The sequence below is a fragment of the Ammospiza caudacuta genome, chromosome 15 (genome assembly GCF_027887145.1).
Source record: "Ammospiza caudacuta isolate bAmmCau1 chromosome 15, bAmmCau1.pri, whole genome shotgun sequence".
Classification (NCBI taxonomy): domain Eukaryota; kingdom Metazoa; phylum Chordata; class Aves; order Passeriformes; family Passerellidae; genus Ammospiza; species Ammospiza caudacuta.
In genome coordinates this window covers 13,729,462-13,755,509 of record NC_080607.1, presented here as the reverse complement: position 1 = coordinate 13,755,509, position 26,048 = coordinate 13,729,462, and the positions used below count along the sequence as shown (strand labels likewise).

Genomic DNA, 26,048 nt, shown 5'->3' with positions numbered 1-26,048 from the left:
AGCTCCTCTGCCTGAGCGTGTGGGTATCCTGTGCATGCTCCCTTCCCTCTGAGATCTTGCCTCACCTTTCTCATGTGTCAAACCCAGTGAAGCCCTAATTAGCCTGGATCACCTTTTGACTTGATGTAGGGCAGGAATGGGGAAGAGGAAAACAGATGAAAGGAGAGGAGACAGGTGAATCAGCAACCCCAGATTTTTAAAAAATTTTTTCCTATTTCTGACCCACAGGCCCAAGTGGTCCTCTTCTCACAAGGGAGAGCTTGCCTCAAACACCTCCAGTCTCAGGAGTTTTTGTGGTTTTGACCTTATTTCAATACCTCACTGTCAGCCCCCACTTACCAGGATGTGAAGGGCCCCTTCTGAGCTGTTCTGGTACTCAATCTCCCCACCAGCCTCTATGGGTCTGCAAAAGGAGACTCAGAGAATAGCATCTTTCTGCAAGGAAGCTATATTTGGGGGGCTGAGGTCTGTCTGGCTCCTGGGAGGCCTTGAGGGTCTGCTTTGAGGGAAGCTCAGAGGTACGTGCACATCGGGGCATGCATCCTCTGAGCTGTCACAGAGGCAGGGCACTGGGGAACAGGAAGCTGCACTCTGCTTTAATTCCACCTAATCTACCCAGACAGATCAGGAAAGGGCTTCAGATAATAATGGATAGCTAAGGAAAGGGAAATAAGCCAATAAATAGTGTAGCAATTGGGATGAATCTAATTTTTAAAGCTACATATCTAATGAAAGTAAATTACGTCTGCAGCCTGACTCTGGGAAATGTTAGTTTGCAATAGGGAACATTAATTAGGTCCCATCTAATGATTTTTACATTAAAGATGCCAATTCTGCTTGGAACATTGGAGGAGACACTGTCCTTCTCCTGAGCAGACAGACCCAATGCATGGATGGAGTCAGCAAGCACCAGCATCCCCAAAACTCAGGGCAGCTTCAGGGTGGTTTGGCACCACTGTCTCCTCCCCAGAGTGACAGGAGGGAGAAATCTGGACACCTCATGGCATTTTCTCACCCACCTCTCATTCCTGCAGGCCCCAGCACCTTCTGCTGCTCTGACATCCCCCACACCTGTTGCTGAGACCTTTAAGCTCAGCCAAGACTCAGCTGTGCAAATCTGACTGCTGCTAATGCCAGTAAATCCAAAGACCTCCAAAGTCTGACTTTACATCCAAAGGTTATGTTGACTTAAAACTCCCGTGCAAGCTTCTTATTACAATTTTTAAATCCCAGCACAAAATCTGCATATCCACATTTCATATCCACTGTGCTTCAGGTTAGCAACAGAAAAAGGAATGACTGAACTCCCCCTTGGAAATGAAAACACTTAAAATGCATGAAACACGAAAGATTGTCCTTCTCTTTTTTTTTTTTTTTTTGTTCTTCCTCAGTGAAAGCACATGATGGAATCATCATAAACCTTCTCAGGTTAATCATCTAATTTGCCTTCCAAAAGAAACCCCCTTGGAATCTACATGCCCATTTGCATAAGAATTTTAAAAAGGCCTCTAAATCTATTCCTGAAATACTCCTATTCAAATAACATTCACTGACATTCAGAAATGTTGGGGTTCCTCTGATGGAGCACCACTAATTACATCTGGGTTCCTGGATGTGATGGAGATGGATACAACACAAGGAGGTGACAGAAGCTTGCAAAAAGCCACTGTGCTTGTTGCCCACTTTAATGGCTTTCCCTGGAATTGGGAAAGGCCATTAATGATTTGTTTAATTAGAAAGGGCAAAGCTGGAAAGGAAGGAGCATTTCACTGCAGGCATTCAAGAGCTGCACGATGAAAAGCAACTTAAAACATTTAAAACACTGGAAAATTACTTTGGGGATGTAAACAAGGCATTGATAACTGTGCTGAAATAAAACTGATGTGCTTATGTGCAATCCCAGGAAATCCATTTGCTGTGGGCTCTGTAAAACCCTGCAGTTCAAGTACCTAAAACTTTGATGTAAATCAAAGGCCAGGAAAACACAGAAATGACAATAAGTGAAGGTGAAAGGGCATCCACAGCAAAGAGGAACAGAAGTTGGCAAATGTCTTTTAGGGCTCAGAGAGCCTCAAAATCAGAATGGGAGTATTTGCAGCTCAGTTTAAACCTCCATTGAGTCAGAAGCAAAATGCTGAGAAAGCTGTGACTTTTCCAGGGATAAAAACTTTGTTGTATGGCACCTACCCCTAGCCAGGAGCATCCATCATCTTTATTCATGTAAGCAATCCTGCTGTGACTTGCAACCTGGCTGCTCATTTCCAAGGCTGAATAGAAGCCTGAATACCTCACTCTGGGTTCCCACATCACTTGGTCTCAGCCAAAATCATCTCCCAAGGCAAATTCTGTCGCTAGAAGAGCTGGAAATAGAAGTGGAGACTCCCGCGTTTTGGAGGAGTCTCCACTTCTATGCCTTAATAAATGCTCTCCTTCTGCCCCAAAATAACTCCTGATGGCATCTCAATCCCCTCAGGTTTGGCCATGCCCAGCCCCGTCCTCTGTCCCGGAATTTTGCTCCTTGGATGAGCCTGGGGGATCCCTGAGCATCCATGTGGGTAGGAAACGTTGTTTGTGACGAGCACAGTGGCTGGCTCCAAGGCAGGGACTGTCATGGTTTATAAACTTTTTAATAAATCATTATCAAAGGCCTGTCTGGGATAACATTTACAGCTCCTGTGCATTCTGAGTGCACTCAGGTGATGCCTGAGCTGCCTTGATAGGAACCCCCTTGCTTTCCAAAGCCACAAAGAGCACTGAGGACTGTGGGGTGAGCTGTGGAATGGTCTGGGCTGAAAAGGACCTTAAAGATCATCTAATTCCAAGCCCCTGCCTTGGGGATGCCACCTTCCACTGGAGCAGGTGGTCTAAAAGGAGCACTGGAGCTTCTCCAGAGGACCAAGGCAGTGTTCCAGGGCAGGCTGTGGTGTGCACAGAGAGGCTTTAGGTGGTGTGCTGGGAGGTGAGAATTCATCAGGCCACAGAGAAACAGCTCTCAGGGATCCATGTTAAAGGGCTGGCCCTGGGATGGGAAGGAAAATCATGGAATGATTTAGGCTGAAAAAACCCTCCAGGATGTTTGAGTCCAACCCTTCCCCAGCACTGCCAAGGCCACCACTAAACAATGTCCCCAAATGCCAAATCTACAGATCACTGCAATCTTCCTGTAAGAGCATGGCAAAGTGGCACAACCCAGTCACAAGAAAACCTCTTGCCCTGCCTTCCTTCTATAGGAAGCACATTTCTCAGAAATAAAAGCAGGATTTAGGAAATTTTTCCTTCAATATCCACTACTTCTGAAATCACTTGTCACTCCAAAGGCTCCTCCAGCCTTTTGCCCTTGCTTGTAACAGAAGTGCCAGAGTCCTGACCCAAACTCATGAGCTGCAGGAATTTGATCTGAAATTTGGTTTCCATGAAATAATTTGTTCCAAGTCCAGCAAAGGATTGTGTATCCTCACACTTAGGAGCAAGAGTGAGCTTAAGAGCTTTTCTGGATTGAAGCCTCAAAGAACAAAAGCTGTCTGGAAATGCCAGGGAATGGAGATCAAGCTCTGAACCCTTACAGTGGGAAAAGGAGTTAAACGTAAGGAATTGCTTGGGATTTTTACAGGCTGGCTCCAATCATTTAACTCAGGCTGAATAAAAGCCTTATTAATAACAATGACTGCATGCAAAGTTCTAGCTCCAATGTTCTGCTTTGTCCTCACCCAGAATGAATCACTTGGAAATGCTTGTCTGCGTATTCTCCTCTCCCTGCACACGCAGCCTCAGAGGAGCCAGATGTCTGGGGGAAAACCCAAAGTATTAATCAAGCCTGTGCACCTGCCAGAAGAGTCTGTTCCTGCTGGGATCCAGCTCTGCTGGGCTGAGGCTTCCTTTCAAAAAATTTGGTGGGGGGAAATATATTCATGCAGCTGCAGAAATGGTTCATGGGAGAGAATCTTAAAGCCCACAGTGCAATTACAGTGCATTGGGAGGTAAATTAAGAGTATAAAATATTGGACATTTAAGTAATTCTTAAAATGTCTGTGCAGGCATTTATTCAGATCATGTTCATTGATTTCAATGTGAGGGAAAGTTGCTGTCTCATGCAATACCCACATTATTCAGATTGAAATCTGAGCACTGTCTCTCTTTCATCCCACAGGGTATTCCCCCAAAAGTGCCTCTGCTTCCTCCCCACCCTGGAAAAATCATTGCTAGTGAGCACAGAATACAAACCTTCCTGATCCAACCTTTATTTGAAGATCAAGATATTTCTGTTTCTTAAGCCTTGTTTTTCCACAACACCTCAAGGAAAATAAATCTCAGAAGCCAAGGAAATGCTGCATGGTCGGAGCATGCAGGAATTAAAATTTTTCTTGCTGAGGTCAAACTCCTCTGACTGACCTGGGCAAGTCACTCGATCTGAGGTGAGCTCTAGAACTGGGTTAAAAGAAAGCTGTCCCTATAAAATGTAATGCTGCATCTCATCTAAACATTCCTCGAGGGAATATGATATACAAAAATAGGCTCTGGTCTAATTGCAGATAGGAAGATAGTCTCCAATTGGGCTGGTTCCTGCAGCAGACAGGAATAGTAGCTGGTTTTTCAAGGGTCTGTCCCAGAAGCAGCAATTCAGCTGGAGCCTGAGGTTTCCTGCCCACAGAGGATGAGCTCCATCCCCCTGAGCTCCTGCAGGTTCCCTTCCCCATCTCTGACTCTGCACTGGTTCCACAGCACCACGAATTCCAGCACCTCAAATCCAAAACTCCTTGCTGAGAGCATCCTTGGGGAGCTGCTGCCACAGGGGCTCAGCAGCTCTCAGCACTCACCTGAACTGCCCCAGACCCACAGAAGGCAATTAAATGGCTCAAAATCCTTGTGCTGCCTTTAAAAACCTCCATTTCCCCATGGCTGAGGCCCTTGGCTTGTGCTGCTGTAAAAGCAGGACCCCAGAACTGCTGCTCTTGGGCTCCGTCCCAGCTAAGAGAGAAGGAGAATGGCTGAGATATTGGCAATTTTTAAGGCACTCAGATGCCCCAGTCACTTCCCAGGGCCCATCCCCAGCTTCATTCCTTGATAATTAGAAGACAAGGATGTGGTTTCTGAGAACCAGAGGCTAATGGATAACACCAAAGTGTAAAATGCAAGAATTACCAAAGCCCCGCTCATTTCATTTGTTCATTTGTTTGTTTAATTAACAGTGTCTTGGGGAAAATATGGAAATATTTGCAAACTGACCATATAAAATCTAAGAGTTGGTAATTTCAACACCTGTATAATTTTACCTCTTGTCCCAGGTAGTGAGCAGGCGTTCACAGCCAAGGCGCAAAAGAATTGGATTTCAGCCTTTTGATTTCAGTCCCCAAAAGACTGTGACCCCCAAACTGGATGAAAAAAATGTAACCTGAGGAATAACAGGAATGCCAAAATTATCAGGATTGATGTTCTCTTTTATCCATTCCAGCACAAATCAGGAATAATCCTTGAAATCCAAGGGGGCTGCACTGCCACAGGAGAGGCTCCAGCTCGGCTGGGTCCAAACCCTGCAATGCCCGAGTTTGGCAAAGAGAATGCAGGACTAGGTCCAACAGACAGAACTAAAGGGCCAGTGCTGGTTTTGGAGCTCTGCATCCCCTCCCCACATTGCCAGCATATCATGGTGCAACACAGCAGGGGCGGCAGAGCACAGCCCTGGTGTTCCCATGCCTGGGAAGCTGCTCCTGTCAGCATGGGGATGTTTTTTCCAAGAGAAGCATCTGGGCCATGCAGATAGGCAGCCCAGAGGAACTGCCCAGGGTGAAGGCACACAAAACAAACTTGGATCTTTGAAGAGATCAGCATTTAGAAGACAGAGCTCTTTAGCCCTAAAAAATTGCTGATCCATCCCAGTTATGCCGCAGGGAGAGGAGAACATCACACCAGCTGCCAGTCAAGCCCTGCTCAACTTCAGCACTAACAGAACTATTTTGAGTCTCCCAAAACTGCAAGTCTGAATTTAAAAGTCCTTTTCCACCTTTTCCTCTCCATCAGCAAAGTTTCCCTGAGCAGTTGGCAGATTTGTGCTCCCCATGGGGGAGCCATGAGGACATCACCATCCTGCCACCACCCACATGGGCACCTCCTTGGCACAGACCGTGCCAGCTCTGCCAGGGCACAGCCTCTCTCTGCACCTGACACAGGAATCCCCAGCACCAAAGGACAATTAAACACTTCTGTCACCTCTCACTTCTTCCCTGGTACAACCCAGGTACTGCAGGTGGGTGGCCAGGTGTGGCTGGGAGCAGGAGAGCACAGCTCACACACTGAGAACCTTCTGCAGAGGGAGAGGCTGCCCAGAGAGCTGAACCTGCAGAAAGGGGAGGGAAGGCATGGCCCTGCCACAGGAAATCAGGGTGACCTCAGTTAATGAGGGAGCCTCGTTTGAACTGAGCAGCTCTGGGGGCTGCTGCAGGCAGGGTTGGGTTGAGAGCCAGCACATTGAAGGCTTTTGTGCTCACCTGGATACTCACAAAAAAGGTGCCATTACCTCACCCAAAACCTCCATCAGTGGAAGAGGGGAGGAATGCATTTCCCCCCAGCTGTCCCTGCACTGCAGCAGTTCACAGGTCAGCACAATCCCTTCAGCTAAGGCTACATTACCCAGCCAGTTCCCAAACCCCACACCTGTCCCTCACTGCTGTTCATTGCTATGAACCACCCAGACATGGGCAGATGGGAATCAGGCTCAGACAGCACCAACCAGGTGGTGACCAAATAAATTTCTGACATCCCTGACAATGGATGAGCCTCACACAATCACCCTGTCTGCCTGCCTCCCTGTCTCTACCTAAAATTTGGACCTGCTGGCCGATTTTCATCAATTTTGCCACAGTGATGGGCAGCAGTGAGGGTAAGAACCTCTTCCCCCATTTCTGCCCCTCCAAGGAGGCTGCCACAGGAGCCCCATGGGGCTGGCACACCCCAGCCAGCCTGGGAAAGCCACGAGCTCCCAGAAAGCAGCTCCCCCATGTTCCCCCGCACAGCAAATGACAGGTTTGCTCCCTCTCCTTATTTCCCTGTGCCAGTAAACACAACAATAAATAGCAAGCTGCAGGAGGCAGATGATTGTGTGGTGAAAGGTGGAAAGCATCTAAAAATGATTTAAAGCAGGGAGGAGAATAGGAAGAGAGCTCTGTGGATTATAATCTCTGAGGAGGAGGAGCTGCTTGGCTGGAGAAAAGCAGCAAAGGCAAGGAATTTTCCTTACCACCCTCCAGCTCCTTGCTCTGGGTGATGCTCAGGTCTTTCTGTGCAGGTCCCTCTTTGCAAAGGTCCCCAGACCCAGCCCTGGCACCCCAGCAGCCCCAGCCCTGGGACAGGAGCAGGGGCAGCACTGCAGGGGCTGGAGCCTTTAAAAACTCCTAAGGACAAGGGACACATGGCATGGACAGAGAAAAGCTGAAGAGAGATTATCTAGCTGCCATTTCAACACGCTGGTAAATCAAAGTCGATGGAAGCCATATGCTCTGCTGGGAAGCATCCATCTCGTTGCCAGGGAAACATCCTTCCCGTTTAAAATGGCAGGCAAAGGCTTGCAAAAAACCTGCTTTTAACCCCCTTTTCTCAGGAATGATCATCCAAGTCCCCCAGCAGCTCCCCCAGCCCTGCGGCATCGCTGTGGTGCTGCTGCTGCCTGGAGAGCTGCTGCAGCCCAGCCTGGGAACAGGAGAGGAGATGCTGCTGCTCCCCTGGGCTCCAGAGGAAATCAGAGCCAGCCTGGCAGCAGTGAGATCCCACATCCAATTCCCAGCTTACTCCCCAGTCAGCTTTCACAGCCCATTCTCTGGAAAAGCAGGGAATCTCCCACCTGGGTCACATCCAGCAGCTCCGCTCGGGGATGCTGCAGGTGCCTGGTGCAGGCACACACAGATGTGCCCAGATGTGTGGCAAGGGAATGACCAACAGCAGGACCACAGCTGGGTTTGTGCTGCTCAAACCATCTCCTGCAGAGCTGCAGGTACCACCCATCCCTTCCAGGCAGCGAGCATGGTCTGACCTTGGGAATTACAGCAATCTGCAGCCAGGACTGCAGGCTCCAGGAGCCACAGGAAAGCAGCACTGAGCTCAGCAGCTGCAGCTGGCTCTGGGCCTCCTGCTCTGCATCTGCACCTTCTCCTTGCCCCCTCTAAGCCAGAGCTACAGCCCTGGGTCTAACACGGCCAGGCTGGTTTGCCAGGGCCACCGTCAGCTGCAGGAGGAGCTGATGGGGATGTGGGAACAGCACAATTTATAACCTGGCCCCGTGGAAGTCACAGCATTTGGAGTCACAGCATCCTCAGCCTGCTGCTAAAGCAGCAGCTCCACGCTGGTTGTGTAACCCAGCCTCGCAGGACCTTCCCCATAATGAGAGGGCCTTTCCCTGCAGTCCCATGGGGGCCATATGCTGCACTCCTGAAAGGATGCTCAGAGCTCAGCTTCCTCTCCAGCACCTATTTTCAGTCTTCCCTAGAAACAGCAAAGAGCAAGAGGAAGCAGGAAGGAGGGGGAAAGAAAAAAAGTTTAATTAATCTTAATTTAATTTCAGCTGTCTTTTAGCAAATGGAAAATAAGTGAGCAAGGCCTGTGCTTGATGCTGCAGCCCTGGGCTCGTCCAGAAGGGATGTACATCCCACTGCAGCCATCACAGGGTCAGGCTTGACTCCAGCCACTCTTCCCAACACATCCCACAGGGATGTGGCTGCAGGGCCTTCCCCAGAAACAGATGGGGAGGCAATTCATTACCTTCATGAATTTCTCTGTGATTTCCACCTCCCAACGGGGGAAGAGCAAGGCCAGAGAGGACTGAACTCCTCTTGGAGGTCCAGCCTGTTTACCTACAGCAGGCTGGGCTTTGGGCAGGTGCTCTCTGCCAAACACATACCCACAAAAGGCTGTCTGCAAAGAGGGGAACCAAAAATGGCAGGTTTGATGGAGATACTCCACAGGTACCCAAGTTCTTGCATATGGATGGGCCAAATCCAGGCAAAACCAAGCCCTGAATTATTAGTAGGTCTCCTAGGTTTGGCTATTCTAAATCTTGGGTGGAGACCCAAGGTTGGGATATGCCCCACATTCTTGTAGATGTTTACATCCCCAACACCTGCTAAAAACAGTAGGAGAGAAACAACTTTAGAGTCCCATTCATTTGTCTCATTCAGACACTTCCATTACCTTTTCCTATACTTACAACCCCAAATCATTCTCTCAATACTTAGACTGTTTAAAATCACTGCCAATTTAAAACCAAGTTTCATACCTACATGGTATTATCTAAACTAACAAAGGACAGGATTAGGTTAGATATTAGAAAGAAATTCTTCCTTATGAGGGTGCTGAGGGCCTGGCACAGGGTGCCCACAGAAGCTGTGGCTGCCCCATCCCTGGAAGAGTCAAGGCCAGGCTGCATGGGGCTTGGAGCAGCCTGGGATAGTGGAAGGTGTGGGATGAGATGGCAGGGGTGGAAAGAGATGAGATTTAAGATCCCATCTAATGCAATTCTATGATTCTATTTATCCCATTAATCTGCTGATCCTCACACCAAGCCTCAGCAGCTCTCTCTGTGTCATTTAATATGGCTTGAGGCGCTCCCACCACCCACAACAGCATCAGGAAGGGAGGGTGCAGCCTCTGGGTCTGGAGGGGCAGCTCAGAGAAAGTTTTAAATTACATCTGTTTTCTGTTGCAGAAAAGAAAAACATCATCAGCTACAAAAGGTCAGTGCAGAAATTCTTCCTATCCCTCATTAGCCAGCACAATAAGCAAGAAGCTGCTAATTAAGAATAGTATTAAAAACATCACAATGCTAAAAGAAGAAGAGGTGAAGAAGAAAAATTCAATACAAAATTCTGGTAAATTACAGAGAAAGAGCTCAGGAAATTCTCCTTCTGTCTAAGATTTTTCCCTTCCTTACAGGAATTGCCATAACTAAGAAAAAGACCATGCCAGAGATGTGCATCCCCTACCCACAAGAACCCAACCAGAGATCACATTAACCAAGTTTCTTTAGAGCTGATACGGATTAAATGCTCCATTCCCTCAGGCTGTGGAGACACAGCCCTCATGAAGTGCCAGCAATTGAGTTCAAGACATAATGACATGAGGACTTGTCCCTCTGGCTCAGGGTGATGCTTAATTGGGTGTGAAGTCAGCTTTTGGATGAGCACTGCCATGAGCAGGCTGGCTGCTGTGCAGGTGCCAGAGAGGTGCTACTCCTTCCCCCCCAAACCCATTGCAGGGCAGCTTCCTGCAGGCATGGGGAGTGTCTGGAAAGGCCCATCCTGGGGAAAAGGACACAACAAAATCCCTGCACTGGAATGTCTCAGAGGAACCCACCCAGGTTTGCCCATGGCACCTCCAGTCCCTGCTGTGATACCAACAGAGACTCACAGCCCCTCAACACCTCATCTCTGCTAAATAATGACAACCCCACTAATCAAAAAACCCAGCAGGACCAGCAGAGAAACCTCCGGGGAAAAAGAAAATGGTACAAATCCCACCTCCCCCTCAGCCATGAGCCAATGGACAGCAAGAGCTGCTCCTGGACAAGCACATGCAGCACACTCAAGTCCCCAGGAGCTGTCCCAGCATCTCCACACCCTGAGATGGACAAACATCCCATGCAAGCTCCTACCCATGCTCCAAACAGCCATGCCCCTGCAGCCAGGAGAGATGGGATCAGCAGCACGGATCTCCCAAAGGATGGAGCCAGTTTGAGGGTTGGCTTTGTTGCTCATTCAAGCCTGGAGTCTTTATATAGTGTCAGGGCAGGATCCAAAAGCGGAAGAGAGACACCCACTCCCAGGGAGTGTAACACACACACTGAAATAAATAGCTCCCTGCCTAAGGGGATGACTCAGGAATCTCACCAGTCCTTAAAGCACAAATCATCGCTAATAAACCCCAGAAAGCTTGGAGGAAGGCCTAGCAAGAGGTCAACTGGGCAAGACTTGGCATTTCCATCCTTGCCAGGCATAAAGGAAGAGGAAGGATGAATAACCACTGAAAAATAACAGTGTCCAACGTTGAGGCAATGGTCACACCAGCCCCAGCTCTTCCTGCAGTACACCTGCCTCAAGAGCACTGAGTAGTCCTTGTTATTGGGGAGAGGTTTTGTTTTTTGCTGCCCTTCCTGGAAGCACTCAGGCTTAACCACCATATGGCTTGAAGTGGCAGGAGGAAACAGAGCCTCACTCTCTGTTTGTCCAGCTAAATATACAGATATTTATATTTACCTATTTTGCTCTCCTCTTGAGTGAAAGATGGAGTGCTCTTCTATCCCTTATTACATTCTTCAGATCAGGTAACGAACCTCCCAGCAAGCATAAACCCAATTAATGGCCACTCTGAGACTGTGACTTGAGCACAAGCCCATAAACATGCAGGAGAACGTCTCCCAGAGCTGTCATTCCACTGCCACACACAACACCCCAACAGGAGAAAGTCAACAAGAGCCACTCGCAGCCCTCCCCGTGCTGCATCTGTAATGAACAGTGAGATCACAGCAAACTGTGCCTCTGAGGGTGACCCATGGCACTGGGAAGGTGCCACCTCCATCCTCCCAGCCCAGTGCCAGCCCTGCTGAGGCTCTCAGGCTGGCCAAAGCCACCCCCACCTTCCTTTGCAAGGAGCACAGACAGAAACCAAACCACCAATCCAAAAGCAAATCAGGTGACAGGAAATGCTGTTAAAAAGCAAAGTGGAGCAAAGATAACACTTACCAGCACTGCCCCAACAACTGGTTTATGCCTTTTCTGCGTCTTGGATGCTCAGTACACCAAGTCTTCCAGCAGGGATTGGCTCTTTTTGACTTGATAGGCAGAACAGATGCTAGTAGAATTCTCCTCCCCTTAGGGGTGCTTACACACTGCTGTAACACTAACAGAATAATATTTTTTCCCTTTCTATTCAATTTAATTATTCCTTGACTGATTTTTTTACTTTTTCCTTGCACCCCATATTAGTTTTTTCCACCACACCAAACCTTCAAGAAACAGGCACAGCAGGTACCCAGACACAACCTACTGCCCTCACACAGGAGACACACAAGGTGTCCACCAGTCACCCTTGAGCCAGGACTCCTGATAGCTTATTTTTATATTTTTTTCCTGGGCATCATGATAACTTCATGGGGAGTGACAGGCTGGCTGTGGAAGCCCTGTCAGGAGTGCCTGCCCTGCTGTGCTCATCCCTTGCAGTGCGTGACAGCAGCTCTGCTGCCACCCCAGCCCTAATTTGCTCCCACACTGTCACCTCCCCAGGGCTGGCAGAGCTCTAAACGAGAGAGCAGAACTGCCAGGCAGATCAGCGTTTGTTTACAAATGAGGAATTTGTGAATGCTTGGGAAAGACCCTCCGCAAGGCAAAATCTGTCCTGAAGAGACCAAGCACCAGCCATGATGGAGCTGCCAGGACGTGCAGACAGAGAGCAGTCGCCTCCTAACTCAGAACTTCCTTCTGCTTTTGCCTGTCCTCTTGTTTCTTTTCCCTGTCCCACCCTCCTAGGGGTGGCAGTAAGAAAAGGAGGATTTCTGAATGGAGATGGCAACTGGGCACTTAGGCTTGGTGGCTTCTGATTTTTCCCAGTCTTGCTTGCAGATCACAAGAGCTGCTCAGGGCTTGCTACACAGATTCCTTTCTCAAAACCACTTCTCAAAGATCTCAGAACCAGGTCATTCCATCTCAATGTGGATCAGCCTCATCTCTCCCTTTCACCTTACCTGGCTGGGGTGTCCACAGTGCAGCTCTGCCTTTGAGCACTCCAGTTCCCACAGGCTGCAGCAGGAGGTGGGAGATGCCTACTCTCACTCCTATTTTTCAGTTTAAAATCATGCAAAATCTCTCTTCCTGGCCTGCACTGGTGCCACCCAGCTCTCACTAAGGTCTGCAAGGTGAGTTAGGCTCCCTGTGCCACCAACAGAGGGAAATGGGCACCTGCAGAAGGCAAACCTGCCCACCTAACCCTGCACTGGGGCTGCTGTGGGATTTCCATGCAGAATCCAGGACACATCTGAGCATCACCAAATTCACAATGAAAGCTCACTGCATCTTAAACATCTGGACATTATAGATCCCAAGAGAAATCAAGTGACTACTCAGTCCCCCAGCAACCCCACTGACTCTGATGTGGCTCTAAATCACCTCCCTACATCAGCAAGAGAGAGAGGTGAGAAGATTCCAGAGGTTTTCTCGCTTCCTCTCTTGGAAAAGGCAGCTCTTTGACATCCGATCCACTCCAAAAAAAATCACCTTATGGATGCTTACCAACACCAAAACTTTTCCGCACATCTAAAAAGCACATTAAAAGGCTGGAGTGATGCCAAAGAGAGACCAGAGAGTTCTGCAGGAGCTCTCTGCTTTCCCTCATTGATTGGCAGCTGTAGAGCCAAGAAGCCCCGAGGCTGTAAGGAGGCAGCTCCTGCCACCCCAGCCAGTGCTTGGTGTGACACTCCCCACACAACAGCACTAGTAATTATTTCAGTGCCTCACAATGAATGCACAGGACGCCCCCAAGACACCTCTGCTGTCAGTGTCACAGGAGGCTGAGGTTGCAGCTTTGCCAGGAGAAGGCCACAGGAGCCACATGAGGAGCCCAGGTCACCAAAGCTTCAGCGAGCTGAGCAAGCTCACACAGCCTGCTCACCACACAGTGATGGTCTCAGTGCAAAACATTTTACATTGAAATATCTACTCCTGAAGTCCTGGGGGAGTCATCTTTCATCACAGGTGGCTGCCAGAAGAGCCCAAATCTTTTTGTCTTGCAGCCTGATTAGGAGCATTTAAATGTGTGGTGTGGAGAATCCTGCACCCCCTGTCCTTCTGCACCATCTGGTTGTGCCATCATGTGCTCACTAGTCAAGTACATCTAAATACACTCTAAATGCACTCTAAATACATTAATGAAACTCTGTCCAGGCCACCACAACAATCCGGTTTTGCAATGTAGTTCCTTTTGGACCATCAGGGATGAAAAATTATTGCATTATTCTAAAGAAATGTGTGTCCCAGTGCTAGAGACTCCTCTCTTTGATGTGCAGGGACATCACACCAACAGGGACATTAATCCTTGTAGGAACCACTCCCCACCTTCCTCAGCTCTACCATATCTGTTCCACAGGAGATTACATGGCAGGAAAAAGGACTGGCACAGCTCCCTGTCACCACAATTTAAAGAACAATCTGTTCCTCAGGAACTCAGAAACCAGTGAGCATTTGGGCTACCTTAAAAAGGGTTATGCAGGGCTAAGTGTTTGCTACTTAACTCTCAGAAGCTGAACACTAAATTTACATGCTTTATATCCTTGTGAGCAGCACTGATGCCTGGCAAACCCTGTGCTCTGCTCACCCTGGGCACAGTGTCTCACCCTGCCACCCCTTCCTTGTGCTGCAATGCAACCAAAAAATCAACAAACCTGATTTTTGTAACTATATCTCTTTGAGCTGTGCCCATCTTCCCTTTAGTAAAGAATTTGGAGCTTGCATTTTGGGTGATTCCTCCTTTAATACATCAAACCACAGCAAGACTCATCTGAGGTGTGTTGCAGCACAAAAAAAGGAGGTCACCCAGGGGATCAGCTTGTTTTTCATTTCCTTAATGTCAGTGTGGGGTGAATATGATGGCTGGAACGTGACACATTAAAGCAACTGCAATCAGGCTGCTCCCACCAAGCTCTGACTAAGCAGCTGGAGAGGAGCTCGTGAGGCGTCCCAGCAGGAAGGTGCCCGGGTCCCTGGGGTGGGCAGGACCCCAGAGCTCAGGGCAGAAGCCCCGGAGGGCAGAGCCCAGCAGGTTTATTAACCTGTGGGAGATCTGTCCTGGCCCCTTCATCCCCCTCAGCCTGGAGTGGGCAGGGAAACCCAAGAGAGGTCCCTGCACATCACTGATGGATGGGCTGGGTTGGGTGGCATCTTATCTGCCCACAACCACCCTGTGTGAGGGTGTTCACAGCGGTCTTAGGTTGAGGGAAGAGATGAGGATCTGACTCCATGTTTCAGAAGACTTGATTTATTATTTTATGATATATATTACATTAAAACTATACTAAAAGAATAGAAGAAAAGGTTTCATCTCAGAAGGCTAGCTAAGCTAAGAATAGAAAGAGAGTGATAACAAAGGCAGCTGTCCCAGACTCTCTGAGCCAGCTGACTGTGATTGGCCATTAATTACAAACAAGCACATGAGACTAATTACAGATGCACTTATTGCATTCCACAGCAGCAGATAATCAATGTTTACATTTGTTTCTGAGGCCTCTCAGCTTCTCAGGAGGAAAAACCATAAGGAAGGGATGTTCATAAAAAGATGTCTGTGACACCCTGTCTGGGGGCGAGGGCTCGCCATGAACTCCTCAGGGTTTGGGGATGGACAATTGACACTGCCATACCACATTCACCCTGAATTCTGGGTTAACAGATTATCTGGGAATGGATCTATGTGAAATAACTATCAGTTCCGAGGAGTGAAAGGAGTCACAAAAGAGGCCACATCTGCAAAGAGAAACCCTGGAACTCCAGGGAAACTCCTCACCCACCCTCTGTGCTCCCCCTGAGCCAGCCATGGCCATGCCAGCATGCAGGGCACTGGAGAGAGGGGCAGCTTGCCTGGGTGAAAAGGGAAGAACAAATGGGATGGGGATGGCACAAGGAAATTTGAATGGAATTAGACAGGGAGGAAATGTTCCTCCTTATTATAATTTAAGTCCATGCACTTGCTTAATTAACTAAATGTATGGTGCACAGTATGAAGACGAAAAATGCACCCAAACTATTTTTAACACAGTTAAAGAGATGCATCAGGGTTGTAAATTCTAAGTAGGAAATGCAAGAATTATGTTGGTTCCTGTGCACACAGCTTTAAAAGTGCCTGAATCCAGGCTGTTTCCTTGCCACTGTTCCAAATGCAGCCCCCCCATTCAGCTCAGGGACCAAAGCTGAGCAGCTCACCCAGGGATCAGCAAATGTGTCCCCAAACACCTCAGACCAGGGGGGTGCCCAGGGTGAGCACCCTGCTTAGGCTGGCACAGAACAGTGATGCCTCCTGAAATAAGATGGAAGGTAGGGACAAAAAAATCACATTCAAGTATTACAGCCCTTTCTGTGCACATGACAAGTGACAGAAAGCAAGTCAAAAGGACTAGAAGGAAAAAAAATTATTCAGAGTAATAAAATGGAAAACTTTTAGGAGCCAAATGCCCACCTGCACAGAGAACTAAATTGAGGTCTAAGTGCTGTTGCACCCCTCAAAAAGCCTGACCTGCTATTTAGATACAGCTCAACTTTTCAAGTTTCAGTTCAGCCTTGAACAGAATGAAGCCATATGCTGCAATGTAAAGAATCCGTCACAACAAAAAAAAAAAAAAAAAAAAAAGGAAAGGAAAAAAAAAGGTGGGGGAAAATAGAAAAGAAAGGTATTGACAGAAATATTGGGAGAAGGTGAGAAATAAAGCAGGCTCAGACTGCTGTGAGCCAGACAGCACCTCTATCTACACTCAAAAATGGGACCCCCAATGCTCAGTTGTCCATGGGGTTATCCAAAATATACATTATATATCATATATGTCATACCCACAGCTCCCAAGAGCAGGTCACCCAGTTGTGTCAATGTAGGAAGAGCTATTAAGTACAAAAATGAATCATAACACAGAAATATAAAACCCTGCTTTTGCTCACAGAGGTAACAGCTCTGCTTTTGGAGAGGCAACATCTGAGATGAGACCAGGGCTGGGGGAGTGAGAGATTCCCTGGTTTGAATTTCCCTGATTTCTTATGCATGAAATGGTGAGAAAGGGAATGATCGACAGCAGGAAGAGGTGGGGAATGAAATCAGATGGATTGGATCTAGGATGCAGCACTGGAAATAAATGCAACCTGCACAGGCTTCTCAAGGCAGAGCATCAGAACCAGCCTGGGCCTCTGCAGGCAGGAATTTAGCAGAGGTATTACCCAGAGGCACCTCTCATATTTATTAAAACATCTCCGTGCTGGCAGAGCCCTAATAGTTTTGTCTTGGCTTTGGGTGCAGGGAGCTGCCCGAGCAGCCCTGGAGCAGCTCCGTGCCTGCAAAGGCAGCTGGGTCTGCAAGCATCTGTGAGATAAAACCCAGTCTTGCAGCATCACAAACTCACTCACACGGGAAATAAATCTGCATGCCAGGAAGCCCCTGTGAGCAGCAGAGCAGGGAAATAGGGGTGCTGGCAATGGAGAGGGCTGGCTGGAGCCAGGACAGTGGCAGGACAGGGCACCCTCATGCACAGCCTTCTTCAGGACTCCCATTCCTGCAGGATGAGGGCTAAAGGTGCTTTTGTGCCCAAGGATTTGGCACAAAATGAGGTTTGGGGCATGAGGAGACAGAAGAACCCAAATAGCACACACAGGGCACTGCACTGGCCTTTGGGACATGGGAATGGCTCCAGCCCTTCCATACAAACTTTGTGACCTTGAGGCAGGCTGGTCATCCTCCCACACCTTTGAACAAGCTTTTTATCTGTCCTGTCTGTCTGCATTACTGACTTCCAGTTACAGAACCCATTCCAACAGCCCCAGAGCTGGCACAGGCCATGCCAGGCTCACCTGGGCAGCAAGGGGGGAAAACTGAGCCATGAGCTTATCCTGGCAGCTTTGTGTGAAGGTTCCCATATCCTTCAGCTCTTCCAAAGCTGTAACTGCAACCTGCCAAGGCTAAACCTGTCCTGGGTATAGTACAGAAAACTGCAGGCCATAGAACTTCCCAATACACTGTAAAAAAATTATGAGATCACCAACTCTTCACAGACATTGGTGCGATTACCACCTCAGCCCAGAATTCAGCCTCCATTTCCCAGCAGGTGCGTGAGGGGAGGGGGCAGAGCTGGTTTTACAGGCTCCCCGTGGTGCCACAGCAGATACAAGTGGAGTCACAAGCCCAGAACAAACGCAGCTGCTCGGGCTGGGGGGAGGCAGCTCCGGGGTGAGAGCCAAGGGGCACTGGGAGCAGGACAGTTTGGGGTGGCCCCGGGAGCACCCCTGGCTGCCCAAGCAAATGCAGAGAGCCAAACAGGTCAGAAGTTAAGACAGAGCAGCTGAAGAAGCCCAAGATGTTTGTAAAGCCCTCACAGCCAGAGCTACCCCTGCTGTTTGTCATTTGGCGTTCAGCCCCTTCCATCTTTGTCACTGTCACCCCAGTGTCCCCAGCTGGGGTCTCAGCTGTATTTAACAGCACACTGCAAACTGCATCCCCACCCTCAGTGCACACACAATAACCCAGCTCCCAGCATGGACACTTGGCCCCTCCACACCGTTCTGGAAGATTTTGTGACACAAACCACCCACAACTCCAGAGCATGGATGGGAGCATGAAAGGTGCTCAGGATGCCCAGTGCTGGACTTCACACTCCTCCTCGTAGCTGCAGCTGAGCTCCACAGATGCTCTCTCTTCTCCTCTCCCGTTTCCCAGGGGAAATGAGCTTCCCCAAGGACCCCAGCTCGCTGCAGTGCTCAGCAAACCTCCCCCTTGCACCCAGCAAGGATCTCCCCTCTCCCATGGTCCCACCAACACCTCCAAGGAAGGCCTCAATGTACAAAATGGCTGAGGAGCAGAAAGCACATCCCAACTCCTTATCTTACAGCAGCACAACAGCAAAAGGATGGAGGGGGAGGAAAAAAAACCGAAAAGGCCCCAAAAATCCTTTTGCCGTGGCTGACAGAGGCCCTGGCCATGAGGAAAAGCACAAAAACAAAACAAAAAAAGCATTGGCACCAAGGGTTGGAGCAGCTCAGCCCGAGCCCAGGCCTGCAGAAGAGCCCGGTGGGACTGTGGAAAGTCCCAGAGGGAAGGGAGTTGCAGTAACACCGAGATTTATCTTGACCCTCCCTTGGCGAGCCTGGGAACAACGGGAAGTCATCTGCACTCCTATGCAGCAATGCTTCAGGGATTCGGGGAATCCTGCTGCCAAACGCGGGTCAGCGGGGCCATTCCTGCCCAAAACCCGGGGAGGGGATGAGCACCCAGGGATGCTCCTTTGTTTACCGCTCGGCCGTACAGGCTGCGAGCCCCAGACACTGATTAGCATTTCTTTCTAGACACATCTCCCATTCAGACGCTTCCCACCGGGGACAAGAAATACCTCCAGAAGCCTGAGCAGAGCCCCAGAACCAACCCCGGCCCCAAACCTTTACCTGCAGCCACCCAGCAGGCAAAGATGGGGCCGGGGAGGGAAGGATGCTGGGGGGGTGGGGGGGAGGAGAGACGGTGCCTGAGCGGAGCTTTTTGTTCCTCTGCTCACAGCATTGCTATGGTGATTTCAAGCAAGACGGAGGAACAGTCGCTACCCATCACTCCCGCTGCACCGACCGCATGAGCAGCCCCTTCCCCCGCAAGCGGCAGCGGGCAGGGGGAGACAGGGGCTCGGTGACTCTCCTGGGAGCCTCCCCCCAGCTCTGCAGGGACAGCTCCTTCCCCGGATGGCCATCGCCGCCCCGATCCCGGGCACCGCCTGGGCTGGGGCGAGGGATGCGGGATGCGGGATGCAGCGGCGGTCCGGCCGGCCCGGCTGATCTCGGGGAGGATGAGGGGGAGCGGCTCAGCCTCCGCCCCCCGCAGCATCCCCCGGGGCTCCCCAGCCAGCCCTGGCACCCGGCATCCCTTCCCGCACCCGCTCTGCAGCTGGAGCATCCCCGCTCTCCGGCGCATTCGGGGGCTCAGGGGATGCAGGAGGGCACCTCGACCCAGGGAGGGGTCTCTGCCATCAGCTTTGCCCCCCACCCTTTTACTCACACGTATGCGTGGTAAATGAAAGCCCATCCCCGCGGTCTCTCCAGCACATTGTAGAGGAAATTCTGCAGCTTGCGGTAAAAAGCATTCCTTTTGGGGGGCTTCCCGCTGCCCGAGACCCCGGAGCGCGGCTTGCTGAGGATGCTGCCCCGCTTGGAGCTCTCGGAGCCGGCGATGAGCAGCGCTCCGTCCCGGCTGGAGTCCGGGGCGCCCGGGTCCAGCCCCACGAAGCCCACCTTGAGCTTCTTCTCGGCGGCGGGCCCCGGGTAGACGCCTCCGTTGCGGGATTTCTGCACCATGGTGGCGGCGGGGGGCGGCGGGGGGCTCCGGCGGGGGCTCCGCCCGCGCTCCCCGCCGCTGCTCCGCGCCCGGCGCAGCCGAAGCCGCAGGAGCCGCTGCAATCGGCTCCGCCAGCGCCGCCCCGCCGCCGCCCGCCCCCTTAACCCTTGGCATCCCCCGCCGGCAGCAGCCGCCCGCACCCCCCCTCCCCCCCCCCCCCACACACACACTCCTAAAAATCCGGGCTTGGCGTTCCTCACCCCCTCGAAATTTAAAAAAAGCCGCTCCGACCAAGAAAAGCAGTGTTTGGTACTGTTCCCCTAAATGTAGGTCCCCTCTAATGCAGGGGGGACATCCCACCTTCAAATCAAGATACAACATGTTCCTGCTGCCCACAGTGCAGCTCCCCAAACCAGGCTCTGGCACCCCCTCAAAACCCCCATGGAGGGGGCTCCTCCTGCCCCCGGGTAGGGCTGGGCAGTGCCCTGTGATGGGATGACATCTGTGTTCCTACTGGCAGAGGTTGCAGACACTGCCAGTGTCATAGGGGGACCCCATCTCCATGAGGCCACTCAGCAGCAGACCTGCTCAACCCCTCCACAAATCCCACTGTGCAAAGTCATTCCCTTCTCCACGCTTCCCAACCTCCTCCCAACCTATCCTCTCGGAAGACCAAATTCAGCTTCCATGCTGAAACTGCACCATGACATGGTCACCAAGCTGTTCAGAAGGTCCATCTCCAGATGTGCTGACACAAACCAGCTCTTTAATACCCCACTATTTATAGTCCAGCAGCAGCATTTTCCCCCCTTACACCGTTGGTGGATTCTGCACCAGGGAATATTTCCTGCTGACACACCTTCACTGGACTCAGGAGAAGACAGGCAGACTGCAGAAAACAGGACAGAGGTGCCTGCCCCACATAATTATCCTCCATGGAAAGGGTTCTTTGAAGTGCAATGGGAAGACCTGCAACCAAATAAAATCAAGCCCAACATCATCATCTCCTTCCCAGTGACATTTCTATCCCTTACAACCAAAAAATTCATAGGTGATCTGTGAACAGCACACCTCTGAGTGTTCTTTGTATGTAAAACAAGGCTTCAGGACAAAACTTTTTGTTTGTAAATTAAATAGCAAGCTCAGGTAAGCTGCGCCTTTCATCACAAATGCCTCAACACAATGTTAGTAGAGAAGCAGCAAAATGGTGGCCCTGAATTCTATGCCTGCAGGAGCCACCCAGGGCTGGGTTTTGCTGGAAAACCAATCTTACCACTCTGTATTGTTGCCAGCTTTCCCTGAAATTCATATTTAAAGGAGAAAATCAACATAACCTTTCAGAGTGCTCTTCTCAAGTCCTGGCTTTTTGGTCCTCTCCTAATTTCTCAGGAGGATCCCAGTGAGAGCTAATGGATAAGAGGAGCCCTGAGATTAAAGCTGCTGCCTCTCACTCCCCAAACCCTGTCATGCACGTTGAGAGAAGAGTGAGTGTGGAGCAGCCCTACATTTTTTATGAACAGAACGTTTCCTGTGACCCATATTCTCTCCAACACATGGCTGAAAGAGAATCCATCTCTGCAAGGCAGGCAGAAAACTAAAGCTGGGTTAAATACTGGAAAACCAGATCTGCAAGTATGTCGGTGAATAAATTGCTCAATTCAATGAGGGGCCATTCTATTCATTATTTGTGAACACTTGTAAGATCATTAGTGTTCTTTAATAGGGTGGCCAATTACAAATGTGCCTGGCACTAATGTACAAAGTGCATTATTATAGATTCAGTGACGCAGTCCCAAAGCAGGAAATATCCCCCTCCACAAAAAGGCCAACAACAAACAAAGGAAGCAATTTTCAATTAACAAATTCAAGATTACAAATAGTCTGTGAGCCCTAAAGAAGAATCTAAATTCAACACACTCCTCTTTGCCTAATTAGTTGGTCATTCTCAGTGCCATACTGCAGCACAGCTCTGGGTGCCCTGCATTTCTGAGACCACCAGAAATGGGGAGTGGGAAAGGCAAGGGGTGGGATCTCACCCTTTCCAAGTCATGGGCTGAGGAAAGGCACAGTGTGGTTGCAGGGACTGTCAGGGATTGTTGCTTCACTCAGAAGGGAGGCAAAACCTCAAAGACAAACAAGACCTTGAGAGCAAGTGCATCAAGGATTGCCTCTTTTTGTGAACAGGGTGCAGTGGAAAAGGCCTGAAATTGAGGGTGAAGACCTCTTCTAGCCTCATCCCTTTTCTCTTTTTACCATGGACTCTTAGGGCATCTGTAACTCATTTTTTATGGATTGGCACCACCAGATGCAGTTGAGTGCTCAGAAGCACATGGCTTCACCCTTTCCACCTCCACGTGTCACTCACAGCAGCTGTCCCTTGATCCAGTGTCCAGTGCCCGGCCAGTTTCAGCCCTGAGGAGCAGCAACTGGTTACAAGCACCGAGCTGTGATGTCCTGCACAGAGCCTGCAGCAGGTAATTTTGGAGATGAAGTCACTTGTGTGTCACTTGTGCTGGGTGGCACAAGACAAGACACAGCCATTAACACTGGGAATTAATGAGGTATATAAAAGCAGCAGTGGGAAGGTGCTTTTATCTGATCCAAGGACATTATGTCTCCACAAACAAACAGAATTACTGAGTCAGTCCTTTGCTTTCAACACTGGTGATGGCTTTAAAACACAAACACCATGGCAGATAGCTTAGACCCTGAAGGTAGGATGAAATCCATCAATCCATGTTAAGATACAGAAAGTCCATGCTCCGTCCCCTGGTGATTTTTGAGATGTAGTAAGAAATGACTGGTGTGAAATATCTAGAATGACTCCAGGGATAAATTTCTGCTTGAAACACTGAACGAGAGCCCTTTCTCCATCCCCACCCAGCTGGTGGCTTGTGTGAACTGTGCTACCCATAGCCTGGGTTTTGTCACTCACAGCTCTCTCCCAGAGCTATTTTCAAACCCTAAAGCAGATGGCTTTACCTCCCCTTGTACAGGATGCTGCAACATCCCAGCAACACCAACCTGCCAAGGGAAATACATGAACAGCTCGCTCTCTCTGCACCCCTTGTCCACCCATCTCACTCTGCTTCAGCTCCCCCTCACCTCCCACCACCCTCATCCTCTTCTCTGAGGAGAAAACAGCCCTCAAGAGCCCCTGCCCATTGATTATTCATGTCTCTTCCCTGCCTGACTCTTCCCAACATGCCAAATCAGTTTTGGCTTTGAAACCAGCAGCCCTGACCCAAGAGAGGTTGGTTCATACAAGGAACTTGACCTGGAAGGAGTTGCTTCCCCAACATAAGGTGGAGCCTTCAGGGGAAGAAAGCTGTAGGAAAGATAATTCATGCGCACAAATGGAGAAATCTATGTATTTCCAAAGGAGAAAGGCGAGTGGGACATTTCTGGCTGGGATAAAAGACAATGCTCAGACAAAGCTTCCACGTTTGGGATGAAGAGATGTGGTACAGCTGCAGAGGATGTGCAGGGTGGCGAGGGCACTGGTGCAAAACCTTGAGAGCAAGAGGGTTCAAACTGGCAGAGATCAAAGATTGCTTTTGGCACTCAGTCACAACCACAGCATCAGCACTGATTTTTTTAAACTTTTGTTTTTAATCACCTGAAACGAAGGTGCACCAGATGGTTTTCCAGTCCTGATCAAATCTGACAGTCATCTGTTTCAATGCTAATTAAGTTTCTATCCATTTTCATCAAAACTAGAAGCCCTGATAGACAGAGGCTCCCCAATGGTTCCTTCTCCCCCTTCAAAGGTGATTTTAAAGTGAATTCTCCTCTTTACCAGGCACAGGAAAAGGTGCCCATGAGGAGGCCACGCCTCCCAACCACTAAAAATCTTTAGATCAATCAGAATTTGCAAGCAACATGCTGATAAGAAGAAACCAGGCTCCCTTCATCCTGCTGCTGACAGAGCCGCTTATTTTATATTACATATTTATTGGATGCAAAATTTCTGTGCCACCATCCATCTTCCTGCCCTGTTCTTAGACAGCACCGACCTTATTGGAGGCTGCTCCAGAAAAAAGTCAGGACAAATCCTGCTGTATGAGATCAGCTTGAGCTGCAGCTGGAAGCGTCTGACTGTATGAACAGAAATCTCTCCAAGTTATGCTGAATTGACTTGGGAGATACACATGCTCCATTCTTAACTAGAAATTTATGTTCCTCCTTTCTAAGGGTGATTAAAATTGCTGAGGTCTAAATATTAATTTGTGCCGTGGAGGCCTGACTTTAAGGAAAACTGGTTTCTGGAAAGAACAGCTGCTTGGCTAGGCATGTGGAAGGAGAAACAAGTGGAAAAACACCCAAAATTAAAGAAAATTCTCTTGAATTAATAAATTGTGTTACTCTTGGAGCGCCCACGAAGCTGAAAGTCACAGAGGGATCAGCGCCCAGCCCAATTCCCTGTCACCTTTACACTGCTCTGCTTCTGCCCCACTCAGTGCACACAATCCTGGCAAATTCCCCACTGGCCAGGTCTCCTTCCCCATCTCCACTCTCCACCCTTCCATCATTGCCCTCCAGCTCCTTCTCCTGCCCTCGCCTCCTTTGGGACCACGTGTAATTTCTTTTCTTCATTTATGCCGTTACCTTGAAGGTATTTTTAGCCCGTGACCACAGTTGCCCCTGAGCCTTCCTTTTCCCAGACTCTGTAAATTTAGCTCTCTTAGTCATCCCTCACGTCTCCCAGTGCTCACATTGTTCCTCCTGACCTCCTTGGGTTTCCACCTCCTCCTCCTGCACCCACAAGGACCAAAGCCACACCGTCAGATTGCCATCACCTCAGTGCTCTTTGACCTCATCCCCCAGGACAAGGAGGCTCCAGGACCTCGTCCCACACCCTGATGGCCACCACAAGCTCCTTGGGGACGACCACTCAGAGATGGAGGAGCCTTGCCACCAAGAGCCCCCTCCCCAGTGTCTCCAAGCCAACGCTGTGCCCCTCACAATACACAGCTTACAGCAACAAAACCAAACTGGGTCTCACCTGGGAGCTCTTCCAGCCTTGCCTGGGTTCAGGAGCTTGGAATCCAGCTCAGGACTGGCTCTGGTCCCAGCAAAGCACCTCCCAGAACCATAACTGCATCCTGGCTCAGGCCCAGTCCCACAAAGCCCATTAGGTGCTTTGTTCCCATTCAAGCACCTGCCTCCCACTGACTTCAAAGCTGAATCAAAACCTGCATGAATATTTAGGGACTGGAGGTTGTCATCCGAAAGAAGCAAGCCCATACTGAAATAGCTGATTCTGACACATCATCTCTGCAAGGAGGGGCACATCAGATTGATCTGTGCTCTAGCCTGACATGGAAGGGAAAGCAGCTCAAATAAATATATTCCAGATGGTCCCAGGTGTCCTGGGTTAGGAGGGGAGCAGCATGAGGAGATGCTAAAGCCCTAAACCTGCATGGAGGAAAAAATAATTTTCTTTTTTGGATGCAAAAGCTTTTTTTCAATTCTTTTTCTTTCTTTCTGAAATGTCAAAATCTACAGAGTTGGAAAGTAAGAAAACCAAACACAATTACTAAAATACTGAAAGGCTTGAAAGCTAATTATTTTACCTCTTCATTGTTGAGAAAGATTTAAAAAAATCCTTCCAAATTAAAAAAAAAATCTGCATTACATTTTTTCCATGTAATTTTTTTCCATTTCAAAAATATTGAAGAAAGAATATTAGATTTTGATTTTAGTTGGGAGGGCTGCTTTTGATCCATGTTTCAGGTTTAAAAAAAATGGAAGTATTCTGCTGGGAAGCTGCCACGCAGACGTGGCTGTCTCCATGCTCCTGCCTCTGTCACAGCATACCATGTGTCATCTGCAAAGAAAAACTCTCAAAGTAACTACATTCATAGTTTCTATGCACCACGGGCTTTTGCTGCAGGCTTTCGTCAGTCTTTCAGCCTGGACACCTGGGAAATCAAAAGAACGTGAAAGGGCAAGGGTTTATGATTTATTTATCTTTAACCTGAGGTTTTAAGGAAAGCTGGTGTACGTGCATCTGCATCTCT

General features: G+C 49.4%; 1 protein-coding gene across 7 annotated transcripts in view; it reads right to left on the bottom strand.

The window, feature by feature from the left end:
* Window positions 1–20,045, bottom strand: part of KCNQ2 (potassium voltage-gated channel subfamily Q member 2) — a 64,251-nt gene extending 44,206 nt beyond the window's left edge. For all 7 annotated transcript variants that reach the window (XM_058814595.1, XM_058814597.1, XM_058814596.1 and 4 more), the window contains exon 1: window positions 19,750–20,045. In XM_058814595.1, coding sequence (XP_058670578.1) covers window positions 19,750–20,045 — 296 coding nt within the window. The remainder of the gene's footprint in view (window positions 1–19,749) is intronic.
* Between the last annotated feature and the right edge of the window lie 6,003 nt (window positions 20,046–26,048).